General features: G+C 53.1%; 1 protein-coding gene across 1 annotated transcript in view; it reads right to left on the minus strand.

Moving 5' to 3' along the window:
• Dip2c (disco interacting protein 2 homolog C) overlaps positions 1-15,956 on the minus strand; it is a 223,491-nt gene that overhangs the window by 75,288 nt on the left and 132,247 nt on the right. The window contains 3 exon segments of the mRNA XM_048367810.1: positions 3,258-3,368; positions 11,707-11,880; positions 13,207-13,278. Coding sequence (XP_048223767.1) covers positions 3,258-3,368; positions 11,707-11,880; positions 13,207-13,278 — 357 coding nt within the window.

A 15,956-nucleotide genomic window follows, 5' to 3' on the forward strand; every position in this document is an offset into this window, starting at 1 on the left:
ATTTTTCCACTGTCTGGATGTGGGATGATTTACTCATTCACCCGTTAAAGGACATCTTGGTTGCTTCCAATTTTAGCAATCAAGCAGGCTGCTTGAACACCTATGGGGGGGGTGTTGTTTTCTACTTCTCTGGGCAGAGCTTCAGGAGCAGAACTAACAGTTCCCATGGTAAGCGCGTGGTTAGCTTTCTGGGAAGCTGCGACCCTGTCTTCTGCGTGCTACAGAATTGTGCATTTCCCCCCAACGAGGACGAGTCCCTGTTGCTGCATGTCCTCCCCTGCATTCGGTCCTGCCATTGTTTTGGATGTTAATCCTTCTCAGAGTATCTTGTCACATTAATTTGCATCTCCCTGATGATATACGACGCTGGCCATCTTGTCCTGTACTTATCTGCCATCTGTTTATGTTCTAAGGAGAGGTTTCTGCTCAGATCTTTTGTCTATTTTTTTTTAATGTATCCATTTTCTTACCAGAGGACTGTTTCGTTTTGCTGCTTTGCAGCACGAGGGATCGGCCCTGATCTTGCACATGCTAAGCTCTTGACCACTTCAGTCATGGCCCCCAGGCCTTACCTAGAATTTTACAGAGATCTTGTCTATTTCAGATTGTCAGTGGTCTATCAGAGCCAAAGGTCTGCAATCTGACCTGGGGCTTGCCTTCTGTTCATCATTTCTTCGAGCCCTGGTTTCTATTCAATGAAGTTGGGTTTGCCAGTTTTCGCTTCCATGGCTTTATCCTTTCGTTGCTCGCAGCTGAGTGAAGGAGAAGGGGCCTCACATCTGTGTCCGGGCTCAGTGTCTAAGCTCAATCTTCCTAGCTGCAGCCTAGGATGACAGGCACGAGGCGGCGGAGCAGCCGGTTCTTCTCCAGCTTTAACCCAGCATCCTGTAGGGTCACAGTTGTTCATCTGACCCTGTCAGTTACACTTCCTTTTCAAATTCTGCTTTGAGTGGCTGTCCTGGGGCGGGCAATGCACATTTATAATTGATCTAAGTCAACGTGTAGCTGGACTCTTTTAACATGGGAGAGTGGAAAGATGGTCCCGAGCCTGTGGAAGGGCTCTGCTCCTAGATGACCGCCGCATGTTTCCCTTGGCTTTCTTCCCAGGCTTGGTGTTGGTCACAGAAAGATTTCAGAACTAAAACAGTCTCTCGGGAATGGCAGCACCCTCACTCTGCCTTACATGGCGCTTCAAGGAATGCCAATGTAATTTTTCATATGCAGCAGGTATCTCTGACCTTCCCACCAAAGCCTTGATTCTCTACACTCAATTCGGTATAGAAATGGTGGCATCTGAGCAGGGTATCACTTGGATTATCTTTGTCTCTTGCCCTTGCTAGTCAAATGCCTGACCATTAAGCCACACGCCCAGACATTTGTGCTTTTTAAGTTATTTCTCAGAGGGCTTCCCACTTGTGTTCAGGCCATTCTTGAGCCAGTATGCCCCCGGCTATATCTCCTGAACAGCTAGGCTTGCAGGTATATACCATCTCACCTGGCTTGTTTGTTGAGATGAGTGTCATACTTTCAGGCTGGCCTCTGACCTTGATCCTGCAGATCTCTGCTTCCAGAGTCGCTGGGATTACAGCCAAAAGCCACCATACCTAGACCCTAGAAGTTACCCTTGATTCTCTTTCTGACACACCTGGACTCAGTTGGGTATCCCTTACGTACAAGGCATGGGACTAGAGGTTGCGTTTCACATTCTCAGTGTATCACAATTTGGAATATGTGCATAATGAGACATCTTAGGAATATAACTCAAGTCTAAGTAAGGAGTTCATTTACGCTCCAGGTCCACTTTACGAACACAGCTCAAAGGAACCGTATACGGTGTTCTGCGTGCACCTGGGTTTTGCCTGCCCCACCCACCACGTGTGAGGTTGGGTGTGGAACTTCCGGCGGTGGTGTGAGGCGGGTGCTCAGCAAGTTCCGGGTCTCGGAGCGCTTCTGACTCTGCGTGAGGCTGTCGAGTTCTGGTCTTCCCCCCCGTCCGGGGCTCACCAGTAGCGAAGACGTGCATTTTCTGAGCACGGGAGCCTGTCAGCCTCCCCTGCGGGTGGTCTGCGCTCTCCGTGGTCCTGAACCGGCGCCAGGACCCGGTCCGCCACCCCGCGTGCCTCGGTTCCTGCCCTTCCCCGCATGAGTTACGCTTGGGTTCTTCTTTCATAAAACAGAAGGCAGGCAAACGTTTGGGGTGCTGGTTGTACGTGACCCCCTGACTTTCATGACCCTCGCATTATCTGCTCGCAACCGCAAGACCTCCCTCAGCCTCCGTTTCCCCTCACACGCAAAGGAAACGTTCCTGGCTACGGCCTAGATATGCGTCCCCACGCGTGTCTGTGCACACACACGGACCGAACACGAGCACGGCACTGGAGGCACACAGCGCGCGCATGGCCGCGCCCTCCTGTCCACTTGACCTCTGACCCCTGCACGCGGAAGCCTGCTCTCCACGGGGGCTGACTTGACCTCTGACCCCTGCACGCGGAAGCCGGGCTCTCCACGGGGGCTGACTTGACCTCTGACCCCTGCACGCGGAAGCCGGGCTCTCCACGGGGGCTGACTTGACCTCTGACCCCTGCACGCGGAAGCCGGGCTCTCCACGGGGGCTGACTTGACCTCTGACCTCTGACCTCTGCACGCAGAAGCCGGGCTCTCCACGGGGGCTGGGCTTTGCTCCGGCCCTGGAGGCAGCAGGTGTGCGTGGGGCACCGAGCCCTTCCTTCCGTTCCTTCTCACCCGAGGCCGGGAGGGGGCACTGCGAGGCTCCCGCCCATCCCGGTCGACCTTCCCTCAGGCCCACCGTCCTTGACGCTCCCGACGCTGCCCTCCCTGCTTCCCTTCCAGAGGGGCCGGAGTGGCTGCCCGGCAGAGCGCCTACGGAACACCGGTCCTCGACGCCGAGCCCACGCCCCGCCCCGCCCCGCCCCTGGTACCACCTGGGGGAGGCCCTCCACCCCCCTCGCCTCCCGGCTCCCTCCCGCCGCGTGAGACCAGTTCACTTGCTTAGCGTGATTCTGCCTGTGAAAGCACTTTGGAGAATGTACAGTGACACGCACACATCTTAACTGAGGCTATTATCACGAGGAGGCTGTCTAAGGTAACAGAAACAACTTACATACATTAAGGGAAGAGGAGGGGAGGAGGGGAGGGGAGGAGGAGAAGGGAGGAGGGGAGGAGGGGAGGGGAGGAGGGGAGGGGAGGAGGGAAAGGGAGGAGGGAGGGGAGGGGAGGGGCCCCCACGTCTTGCTTACCTGACCGGTAGCGCTCATCTCGAGACCCTGAGGACCGCCGGCGGTGGTAGCGAGAGGCGGAGGAAGGGGTGACGGGGGCGCGGCGCTCCTGAGGCAAGGCCTGGTCCACCCCTGGATTGGGAAGAAAACACAGGGTTGGTGCGCGGCCGCCTGGCAGAGCACAGGAGGCCCTCGGCCGCGTGCGGAAGGCCACTCCCATCACAGCACCCACATCGCGGGTGGGCGCAGCACCAAGGGGAACACAGAGGTTATCAACTCCCGAGCTAAAGTCATTTCTAATGCAAATCGTTTAGGCTCTTTTGGCAACCTAATTCCGGTAAGTAGGAAGTCACCTGTGGTTTCTTTAATCCAATATGCTTGCTCTCTGGAAATGACCCCATTGGATACAAAGCATTTTAACAAAGTATACAGTCGAGCACAGTTTTGGTGAGTTACTAAAAATATTATCTTGGCCAAACAAAAATTATTCAATGATGATAGTGATTCAATGATGACCTAGATCTGCCAAGCAAATCACAGCATCTACTTCACTGAGACGATGGAGCGGGGCAAAGAACACTCTAGATAAAAATCAAGTGTTCTGGGAAGGATTCAATCACTGTGGTTCAGGAATAAAAGAAATTACTTCTACTAAGTATCAGCAATCAGCTGTTGCTTCTTCAGAAAAGAACCACTAGTCACTGAAAAGAAGCCAGACATTTAAGAAATTGACAACAGAAATGCAAACGCGACTCCCTGGTTTTCAGTATTCACCACTCCTGTGGATTTGATATTCCCCTTTCCCCTGGAGAATTCTGTACAGTTTTTGACAGCATGTATGCGGGTCCCCAGTTAGGTTACCTACGGGGGGGGGGGGGCGGTGAGCAGCATGAGCAGGTGATAAACACCTTTCCATCTTACACCTTTCCGTGATTCAGAAGTTAATACTACCTCACTTCTCACGACCACGGCAGTCAGTGGACCCACTGCGAGTCCTTTCAAAGCACCCCAACTGAACTGAAATGCCTTTCTTGGCCATGTTTTGCTCCTCTTGTCAAAGAGGGTCATTACGTTGTAGTCTACCCAAATGTGACCCGCTGGCTTACCTACCCATGGGAATCTGGGTGACATTTATTTCATTCACTGTCTTTTCTTTCCATAATTGTCAAAAAGGTAATCTGCCATATGAGGATGCTGTATCTTTACACGGCATATTTTTTCTCTGTTTTGGCTTTATAGACTATTCCCACTGAAGAAAACAAAAGTTCTTCTTATGAGCACCACCTAATTTCTAGTGGTCCTTTCTTCTGGGGTTTGAACTCAGAACCTCAGGCTCGCTAGGAAAGTGCTCTATCCCTAGTCCAAGCTTTCTAGCTCTCTTGGCTGCATTTTTGAGATAGGGTCTCTGGTACTCTCTTGCTGCCCATTACACAGGGCAGCTGGGGTGACAGGCGTGTGCTACCACACCAGGTTCTTCCACTGAGATAGATGGGGTGTTTTGAGGACCTTCCTGACTCAGGCTGGCCTGGAGCCATGACATTCCTCGTCTTGGCTCCCTGGGTAGGCAGAACAGCAGATGTACGCCACCACACCCAGCTATGAGCTGGGAAGGGGCCTTGGGAGCTTCACGCACGAGCTGGCCTCCAACCATCGTCCACCTCCTTCTCGGCCTCCCGGGTAGCTAGAATTGCAGGTGGAGCCACCAGGACCTCCATCCAGTAGGTCTTTTATTTTGATTGGAGGAGGGAGACGAGGGAGATGGACCCCGTTTCTTAGCTTGTAAACACACACACACACCACACACACACACACACACACACACACACGCAGTGCATCACTCTAGGGACAGGGTCTATTTTATTTTTGCTCCTCAGTGTGTGCATTCTGGTTTAGTGTTTCTGTTCTCAGAACTGGCTGGTCTCTTCAAACCAAGAACCTTGGTAGTTTTTTCATTCCCTTAGGACAACCACAGGCAGGAGGCCTGGGCATGTTGGAGGCCAACAGGCGTCCTTCACTTCTGGAATCCGCAATGGACAGGCAGTTGCAAGCTATGTTTGCATGGCTCCCGGGCCTGGCATGGCTGTTCTCACAAAGCCAACTTTGCATGTTAGGTGTCACCACTACGAACGCTTGCTCTTATAGGTCAAGATGCGGAGCTGGCAACACAAGTTTTTTAAATGAAATGAATGAAACTAGACAAAATGGCCTAACCGACTGCCAGCAACAAGACACTTTTCAAAATAAAACCGTAGAGTGCATATGTCTCTCATTGGTTTCTGCTAGACTTGATTCCAAGTGAGATTTGGCTGAATGCTGCGCTCTGACGGGGCCAGAGCACCAGCTGACTGAACTGCTCTCCGTTGGAACTCCGCCTGCCACCAGGAGACTTGTCCCCATGAGGTCGACCCTAAGGGGAGTAGCAAACTCTGCCCTTGGAGCAAAACACCAAGTCCTGGTTTGGACTCCGCACTGGGGAGGGGCTCAGCAATCTGTTCTCAGGAGGTGTGCAGTCAGACCGGGAGCCTCACACAGAAACTGCGGTCAAGGTGAGGAGGTCAATGCGGTTGCCCAGAAGAAAGGTGCTCCAAGGAAAACAGGGTGACTGTCCCCACAAGACGTGGCAGTCAGGAGGACCCAACAGTGACTGCCTCTCAGGCAAAAAGATGGCAAGGCTGAAGACAAGATGCTTTATAGGCAACTAGCCACGTGCGCCGCATCCTGAAGAACAAAGAGAGAACTCGGCCCGAGGGAGAGGCCCTGGGCTTGGCGTCTCAGCCACAGGCACTGAGCTGCCTCCGGCAACCCCGGGACCCTTCCCCGACTCGTGCAGTGCTCGTCTGCCCATCTCTAGACAGGAAAAACAACCAGCTGTGGGACTGGTGTAAGTACCGTGTTACCATAACGTCAACTTTCTAACATAACCACTAAGGGCAAGGGGCTCTCGTCTCCACCATCTGAAGGACGAGGAAACGAAGGCAGAGCAGGATTTGAATTCAGGCAGCCTGTGTCATTCTTGTGTTGCATTTGATCACTTTCTTTACTCATAATTGCTTTTTCATTTGTGACAGAGGTCACTTCCAGAAGCCTCCGAGGCCCCTGTCCTCTGAGCACGATGCCTTCCAAATGAGCCCAACCCTTGACCTGCAGGGGGAAACAAGTCCCAGAGCTGAGCCCGGCTCAGGATTGCACTGCACGAGCCCTCGAAAGCCCAACCGCAGGGCTTGCGATACTTGTTAGGTGAACAAATAAATGGGGTGGATGTTTGAGGATCCTCTTGTAAAACTTGGATTGACAGCACTGTTCTAAGACAAACAACATGGAAACCGCTTCTTCACCGTCAGGTTTCTGCTCAGGAATGAACCTGGAGCCCCTAAGGCGGATTCAACCAGATACTCACTAGAAAACAGATGGTTTAAGAGCCATCAGGAGTTGGCGTCTGTCTTGCTCTCCATGGGGCAGTACGCATGGCCACACGTGGTCTCTGGCCGTACTTTGGAACCAGTGAATGATTTTTTTCTAAGGACCCTACAGGGGCTGGACAATCTTGACTTAAATAACAACAAGGTCACTCGGTGAGATTCTTATTTTGCCCCTTGAATGGGAATGGGCACAGAGAGAGATGAGCCTCCGGCACTAAGCTCCCCCCAAGAGCCCACACACCTGGCCCTTCCAAGTTTCCGCACGGAGCCGACAAACCAACACGCCACGATCCGAAGCCTCGGATCACCCGTGCCTTTCCCTCCGCTCCACGTGTCCTGCCAAGGCTTGGTGAAGAAGCGTGGCCTCCGCCAGGCAGGCTCCAGCCATTTCACTTCTCGTCACCACGCTGGCGACGGGAGGAAGCTCTCTGAGCAGACGTCACCAGCAGCCTCAGCCCCCTTCCCTTCCGGCTGAACCTTCTACACTCGATGGACACAGTCACTGGTTCCAAGCTTCAGCACCACCCCACTAACTATTCTCATTTCTATCTCCCAGATGTGAAAACTTCTCAAAAACCAAAGGGAGAGAAAGCAGAGAAGCCCTTTATACTACAGCTTCCACCAATTATTTCTAGCATACAATTTAAAAAGGATGCCCCAAAGCAGATTGTACCATACTCCTGATGCCTCAACAATCCATCCACTTCGTGTGAGCAAGTAAGTGCCTTTGAGTATTTCATGAGGACTATGGTAAGAGACACACCAGACAACACAACAGTCTTCCAAAGTCAGCTGTGGGAGGGAGGCGCCCAGGGCCCGGCCACCCACCTGCTCTAACAGAATGTGCGACAGGTCAGACGAAGGCCTAGCTGTTCACACAGCAAATCCGGAACGTGAGAGACATAAACGGAAAGATCTTGGTTTCCAACAATCATTTTGGGGGTGGGGGGTCGTCTGAAGTCAGTGTCTTGGGCTGGCAAGCACTCTCCACTTGAACCACTCCCCCAAGTCCTTTGTGCTGTAGTTTACTTTTCAGAGAAGGAACTGCACTTTCCTCCAGGGCCATCCTGACCTCCAACTCCCACACAGCTTGGATGACAGCCAGCCCTTAGCTGCACTAAAATTTAAAACGAGCTCATGAAGGATACAGGGAGGAGGACTTAATATATGGAGAGGCTGGAGAGGATGGAGAAGGCCTTGATCCAAGCTCTGGTTTGAGTTCCACTCACTGTGTAGCTCAGGTGAGTGGATTTGCCTCTAAGCCACAGATGCCCGGGTTTGGTGGTGAACATCTACTAGGTGAAGGGCAGCCAGTTCCCTGGGCGTGTGCTGGAATCCATTTCCCCTGCTTCTTCCTGGTACTGAGGATGGACCACTGAGCCTCGGAGCTTCCTCGGGGCCAGAAGAAGCCACCATAGCCTGGCACACACGCAAAACGTGCCTGGTACGCTCCGTGAGGCTCCTGGGGATTTTCCATAGCTCCAAGACTATTTTTTTTTTACATTTCTGAACAGAGGCCTATGCTCTTCCAGCACGTAATTATACCCTGTGGTTTACACAGCAGCACTTATTTCTACGATGAGTTCAATCAAAGACTCCGCCAGAGAGTAAGTAGTGCTTGTATGTTCAGATAAGAAACATATGACATTTGTTTTGCATAGACTGGGATGAGAGCCTCCCAAACACAAGCCTGGAATTCCCTCCCCACCCTGCGAATCTCATTGTGACGTCGTTACCAGCACTGTTACTGCTGTGCTTCATAGTGACTTTCCTGATACACTCTAGTGTGATTAGGGGCTCGCACACCATGACACCGGAGATCCAGAATCGGTGGTAATTTGGCACTGACATCTACCTAACGCCAGCAGCCGAGCTTTGGCTGGTGTGTGGCTAGCACGGCAAGGTTCTGAGGCCAAGTGTGGCGGTGCGCGCCCGTAACCTCAGCCCCCAAAAGAATGAGGCGGGAGGACGGCCTCCCTTCACCCCTGCTCGTGCTCTCCTCCTCTTAGATTCAACCACCGTGCTACAACGTGCCCGGTGACATTGGCGGCCCCCGCCTGCCTCCCCGGACCACTGGTCAGCAATGTCGCTGGCTGCGCTCACCTGTGGGTGGCACAGGGATGGAACTTGAGGCAGTCTGCCACACTGGCGGGGGTAGGGGCGGGAAGAGGGGGTACTTCCACCTATAGCCATGGGAAGTGGCGCAGAGGCGGGACTTCCTGAAGACCAGCACCTGAGGCTGGGCTAACTGCAGAAAAGAAATCCCCGAGAAGTGGCAGCTGGACGGAGCGCTGGACCAAACCCGGCCCAGGCAGAAAGGCACGAGATGCCAGGAGTCCTACTGTGAGACACAGCACACACGCCTAGGCAGCAGAGGGCAGCCAGCACCCCCACCGCACACGGGGCTGTCCACCGTCTCCAGTGGGAGCAAGCGGGAACCCGTGTGTTCTCGGGAACCACAGAGGCTGTGTCCAGACATCGAAGGGGCAGGAAGGGCAGGAGACAGAGACGCTCACTGGCTCACACGCGCTAAATCCACCACACCTGCGAGAGGCCTCTGCCGCAGCGAATCCTTGGTCCTTGAAACGGAACCTGAATCTGCTGATAACGGAAGCAAACGCCGGCTGAGTCTGGAGGGTGGGCTCTGTGCGGAGAACCACTTCCTGGCCAGACATGCAGTAAGTGACACCTAGCCAATATGCATACGAAAGCAGGCCTATATTTGGGCAAGGCAAGTTTTACTATTCATAGCAACGCTGAAATTCCGCTACTTCCCAGCACCATGTTGTGCGTCCTAAAAGCTGGAGTGATGCATTACACAAGCTGATAGCCGTATCACGACATCCCCAAAGAGTGCTGGGGAGTGGATTCTACTTTCTATTTTTAACATTTAATCGAGTTTGGAGATTTTAATGAAAAAATGTTGTTGAAAGTGACACTACGTTGTCTAAAAGGGGAAGGAAAAAAAAAAACTACAAGAGGACCAATGCCACATGAGTAAGTTCTCCTGGAAGATAATTTTCACCCTAATCTCTCTAACTCCTTCCTCCTCCTTCACCGATTCTCATCTGGGCTGGGCTGGGCAAGGAACATGCGCTCAACAAAGACAACCTGCCTTCCCAGCATGCACTTCACCACAGCTCTCCTCGGGCCTTTCGCCCCAAGCAGCACCCTGGGAAGGGGCCACATGTCCAACTCGGGGGCTAATCATCCTAGTTTCATCTTGACTTCATTCAAACTGCAGCCGTGTGTCTTAAGCCACATCTTACAAATATTTCTAGAATGCTTTTTGGAGAGATCTCGATGTTTTCTTTGGAACAAGAGTAACATAAGCCGGATGTCGCAGCTCCTGCCTATAATCCCATCCACTCAGGAGATGAGGCTCGAGGTGGGAGGCCAGCCTAAGGAAAATGTTAGTGAAACTCCGTTTCAACCACAAAGCCGGACACAGTAGCTGGACATCCCAGCTATACCAAGAGAACCCAGGTAGGAAGTCTGCGGCTCGCCCTGGGTGGAAATGACATCCTACCTGAAGCAAAACCTAACACCAAAAGGTGTGGAGGTCTGGCTCAAGTGACGGCCTAGCAAGTGCAAGGCGTGAAGTTCAACTCACGATCCTCAACATAAAATAATACCACGCAAGATGCTCCAAACACAAGATGCTCCTTACAGGAAACTGTATGGAACACTATTTTTTTTTTAAATGTGTTTTTCATACAGACCCTAGAATTGTTCCTCAGATAGGAACAGTCAAGGAAGTACCTTCTGCCTTAGGAACAGCTGTTCTATCGACTCCTCCCCGCAGAACCGAGTGCTAGATGGTCGCTGGTTACCTGTCTGACCACCCCTCCTGAGCAGGGAGTGATCAGCACTGCAGAAGCAGTGGGACTGACTCCCCTGTCCCAAGTGGGGACAGAGGTCACGGCCGGGCCGGGCTGGCCTGCAGCGCGGAGCGGAGCTCAGCACACCCGCCCTCCCGAGGAAGTTCTACCTTGGTCTGGTATTTCAGACCAGACTTCACAGGGAACACCCAACTCTGTCACGGATCCTTCGGTCCTCTCTCCTTTCCTTAAAAGGGTGTGACGACTGTCCGAAGGGCCGGAGAGGATAAAGGACAGCCAGAGCTGAGAGGCAGCCGGGGTGTCTGCTCCTGAGATTCCAGAGCAGGAGCCGTGGACGGCCGGCCGGAAGCAGGCGAGGAGCCCCGATGACTCCCTGTGGGACCCGGGCTCAGCTCCCACCCATTCGTCCCTCCATCCTTCCTGTCTCCCCTACCTGATCAAGCTGAGGGCCTTCCGCATGCAGAGAGCCATACCCCAATCTTGTTTGTCCGTGGTTTTAAACCCATGCATCTGATTTGAGAGAGAACTGTGAGCATGAATTCCCCAAACCCAATCTACAAATGCCTAGTTCCTTATTCTAGTCAAGGGTGCCGTGATGTCATCTTCTACCTCATCGGCTTCTTCTGTGCCGTGCTCTGTAGGAAATAATGCCATTTTCCAGTGGGGTGCCCCTCTCCCCCCAGAATTTGCCCTATGGTCAGCTGGTTTGACGTTTCTGGTTCAAAGGCTTCTAATCTTGCTCTTTGCTTACAGGAATACAGTGAGCTTCTACCTCTAAAAACCACACCTTCTTAGCACCTCTCCAAGACCTTTTGCCTGGGTTTCTGGTTATGAGACAGTGAGAAGGCTGGCCATTTTAGGAAGGATTTTGCCATTTGTCCCGCATCCTTCTTTCCTCAAGCGTACGTGGGGGTCGGTATCAGGTCCTGTACTGGAGACCAAGGCCGAGGGAGGAACACTAACACGGCAAGGGCTCGGGCTCGGGTGGACCAATCCTGGTCCGTGTTCGAAGAAGGAGCATGACGAGAGCCTGTGGGGCCATGCCCTGCCCTCTGGCCGGGGGTCTCTGGACCATGCCCTGTGCCTGATGGGCTTCGGCCAGAGTTTCTGGACCACGCCTGGCCCTTGGTGACGGGCCCCGGCGGGGGACTGGACCGCGCCCTGGGCTTGGCGAAGGGCCCCGGCCGGGGTCTGGGCCACGCAGCTCACCGAAACGAAAGTAAAACAGAGGCCGGTTCCCCGTGGCGCTGGCTGCCCGCTCCCGCTCCCGGGCCGCGGCGTCTCGGATGTCGCACACCCCGATGTGGGCAGGACGGAAGGGTCTCCTCGTCGCCACTTCACCGTGCTGCAGTCTACACCGAACCACGGCAGCTCCGTTCGCTGCTGTAACAAGTTGAAAAAAAACTAATTAATTCAGACTTTAGTTTTTTTTAAATTTGTTACAGCGCTGAGCAGAGCTGCCGACCCCATGCAGAACAGCACGCTGGCTGCCGGGGGGCTGCGGGGGGGGGGGGGGCGCGGGGCTCCGACGCCTCGGCCCCCAGCCGGCGCGGGGCAGTTCCAGCCCGGTGGCGGCTCCAGCACCTTCCTCTGGGAAAAGGAGGAACTGCTTCTGTTTCACTTTTGTTTGGTAAAGCGAGGAAACCGCAAGAGGGCGGCATCGAGGCCCCCAGCCAGCCCCCCAGGCTCCCTCTTGGACGCGGGCCCTCGCCACAGGGCTCTACCGAAGACCGGCACCTAATGGAGAGGCCCAGAGGAGCCGCACCGATCGACACGCGCCCTACGCCGTCCGTCCCTGGCTCGCTCTTCTCCAGTGAGGCCACCCTCCTTCCTCTCACACACACCAGCGGCTCGCTCTTCTCCAGTGAGGCCACCCTCCTTCCTCTCACACACACCAGCGGCTCGCTCTTCTCCAGTGAGGCCACCCTCCTTCCTCTCACACACACCAGCGGACCACGGGAAACCCAGCCCTCCAACACGAAGGCCACACACGGGCCACTCTGCATCGACCTCCTTCAAAAGCAAAGAGAGGGAGACCACGCGCACACAACCAACGCCCGAGAACAAAACCACCGGCACAGGGGGAACTCCACACACACAGCGGACTCCTCCAAGGAAAGCGAGGTGTCAGGGAAGGAGGCGCTGACACCTGGGTCCAGTACCATCTTTTCTCCCTGAAATGGACGGAGCCCTGGGTGCGCGCAGGGGCACCCTCCACAGCTGGACACCCTGGAGACAGTCTTGGCCCCTTCCAGCCATTGGTACCATCCGTTTGATAGCCACCTCTGCCCACAACCAGCCTTCACAATTTCCTAATCCTAAGTAGGATATCATATCATTTTCTAGATTTCTCACCCCCCCACAACACCCATAAAACCCTTTTTTAAAGTCATAGTCAAGAGCAATAATTAATTCAATGAATCCAGAGATCACATTGAAATCACCAATACGCACATTTTATCAGTAGGGCATTTCAAAGGAATCAATATATCTATTAAACTTATTAATAAGCATGTTCACAGGAAAACCACACTTGCCTTGTAACTTCTACACTTTCAAAACATCACACAAAAGAATCAGACACAGTGAGCATGCTGGTCAAATGTGTGACATTCATGCGGATTCAGGACCGAAGGACCTCAGTTCTGCCTTTTATGCGCGCACCACAGTGAAAACCACATGCCATGCTACTCAACAACATGTACGTACTTGGGGGCTGGGGAAGGTAGGCTCCAATCAGTTTTGACCTCTTCTTTTCATATCCCTTTTGTGTGATGTCACCTGCAAGAGAAGGGGAAAAAATACCTTCAGAATGGTCTCAACAGATAAAGTTGATCATTTAACAGAGTCCCAAAACAAACACTTGTTTTCTCTGCCTTATATGAGTAGCATTTGAAACAGAAAAGAACACGTATCATTCACCGTGGCATCTTCCCCCACCTTTAAACATCCTCAATAACACAATCACAATGTCCCTGCTACATAAAACTTATTTTCTCAAGAGATGTGCGGTCCCCGACCCCTTCTGGCTCCGTTTCAGCTCAAGAGTCCAGAATTAGATCTGTGCAATCTCATTCACGTCTGCTGGCACAGAAAGCTATCCGATCTGCATGGGTTCTCATTAACTGAATTGGCAATGGATGGTGTTACGGTCTGGGTTGGAGAGAGCTGGCCAATACCATTACTGATTTCCATCTCCTTCCGTTAATGAGATTTCCCCCCTAATCAAGCATGTCAGTCACAAGGACTTTAAACTACAGAATTTTTTTTTTAAAAAAACCAAATCACTAAGACCAAAGGGAACATCAGATAAAACAAAGCAAAAGAAGAACCCACTAAAATCCAAACTAGATGAGGACAGTACTTATCACCGAAATAAGAATTCAAATGTCAAAGCCAAAGATTCACATGCAGAGGAGAAGGGAGGTCAAGACCATGTTTACATCTTCCCTAAATGTGAAGCCACGCCGGGTGGGTCTGAGACAAAAAAAACACACACACAAAAAAAAACAGCCTTCATTAACAAGGCAACAGTCTTTCTGAATGCTAAGTTCCAACATGCCAAGAATACTGATAGACTGATTTCTACCCTTGAATTCTCTGGGAATCTGTTTTAAAAAAAAAAAAAATCCTAACGTTTTGGCTAAACCACCCATCATTCCTCAAAGAGTTACAAATAAAAAAGTTTCAGTAAAGTGGTGCATCACCGTTATCATGCGTATTGTATAGCCACAGGGGAAGAATCTGTTCAATAATTACACCTCACCACCGTGGTGAACTTCACCATCGTGGCCGTGGGCTGTTCATAGGTCATTTTTGATACTCAATCACTTCTGGAAGTGTCTTGTCAAATTTCATTCTAGAACAAATGTCCAAAATACCACCACCACCACCACCCCACTACCCCCCCCCCACCTCTGTACGTGTCCTGGCATGCTGAGGAATATCACTGGAATTCACGAGGGAAATAAGGACTAAATATCATTCCAGAGGCTGGCTGCGAAGTTGCCTTCACACTTTACCCTTTTGACCTCTTTCTACAGAGAGGACTGAACCCGCAACACAACAGAATGAAAGAAATGTGTGGCTTTGAAGACACGGGGGGGGGGGGGGACACTATCTGTAAACGAAAGAGAACCCTAGAGCCTGGAAGATCGGCAGCCCAGAAGGTCCAGGCTCTTCCAGGAAAGGAGAAATGGCACGGGCGGACGGCGCTTACCCTTCTGCTTTACTTCACCATGCTCGAGGGCGCAAGGAAGAGGGGGTAGCATAGCACCTGCACCTCAGCAGGACTCAGACCAATTCTGGCTGACCTAATCTCCTGTCTCCTGCTTACAGGACAAGTGCTTCTTCCTTCCCTTAGATGGCAAGGCAAACACCCCCCCCCCATGTGACACACACACACACACACACACACACACACGGCTCAGCTCACCAGAGGAGACAGCCACTCCAGCCCTTGCAGAAGCAACTGATTTTCCCCAAGCGTCCTTTGTAGCAGAACCAGTGAAGTCGCCCTTCCCGTGTTAATTGTGATGCTATCTAATCCATTCCGTTTCCTGCCCAGCACTTGAGAAACGAAACCCGTGGCCTGCTCAGGTCCCCAGACAGGACGCGCCAGGGCAGAGGAAAGACGGGACAGGCAGCTGGTAGGGGCGGCTGTGCAGGGGGACGATGAGGGAAGGCGGAACTTGGGCCTCAGGGCCACCCGGGCACTGCACGCTGCCCCGGGGGCTTTCCGGCCTCCGCCCTCACAACTCTACCAACGGGTCCTAGTCTTGATAAATCCTAAGGCAACGCAGTCTCACCAACTTCCTCCCTGGGCGTCTGAGGGGAACTCCGCCTGGCCTTCACTGTGGCCCGCCTCACTCGGGATGTGGCCCGGCTCTGGAAAGCTGCAGAGCTTCCGTCTAGAAACGGAAATGCAGACATTCCCCTTGCACATCCCTCCCGCAGCCCAGAACCCCCCGAAGGAGAGGCGTACGCGTCATCCTGATACCTACGGGACCTCCCCCTCCAAGCCCCCTCGCCACGCCGACGCGAACCCAGAGAGACAAAAAGGCGATCTGAAGTGGAAGAGCAGGAATGTGATTTGGTTGGATTGCCAACCTGCACCTACTATGTCATCGGTCTCCAGACCAGACCCCAAAGGGATCCCCGGCCTCCATCCTCTCGGAGCCTGGCCTCGGTGACGCGGGACAGGACAGGGCCACCTCCCCACGCCACACACGGTACCCAGATCAGAGCCAGCCCGCGCGTGTGGCAGCCCGCGTTCGCCCCTGGGTACCGCGGGCTCCCTGCCGGCAGCCTGGCCCAGAGTCGCCCACACCCCCTGCAAAGCCAGGGCCCTTCATGACTGGGCCCTGTGCCCAAAAATCTGCAGCCCCCGGCCTCCAACGCCCGACATGATCTCCACTCCTCATAGCAACTGGCTTTCAGGCGAAAGACCAAGGCACACC

Source organism: Perognathus longimembris, chromosome 18, assembly GCF_023159225.1.
Source record: "Perognathus longimembris pacificus isolate PPM17 chromosome 18, ASM2315922v1, whole genome shotgun sequence".
Lineage (NCBI taxonomy): Eukaryota > Metazoa > Chordata > Mammalia > Rodentia > Heteromyidae > Perognathus > Perognathus longimembris.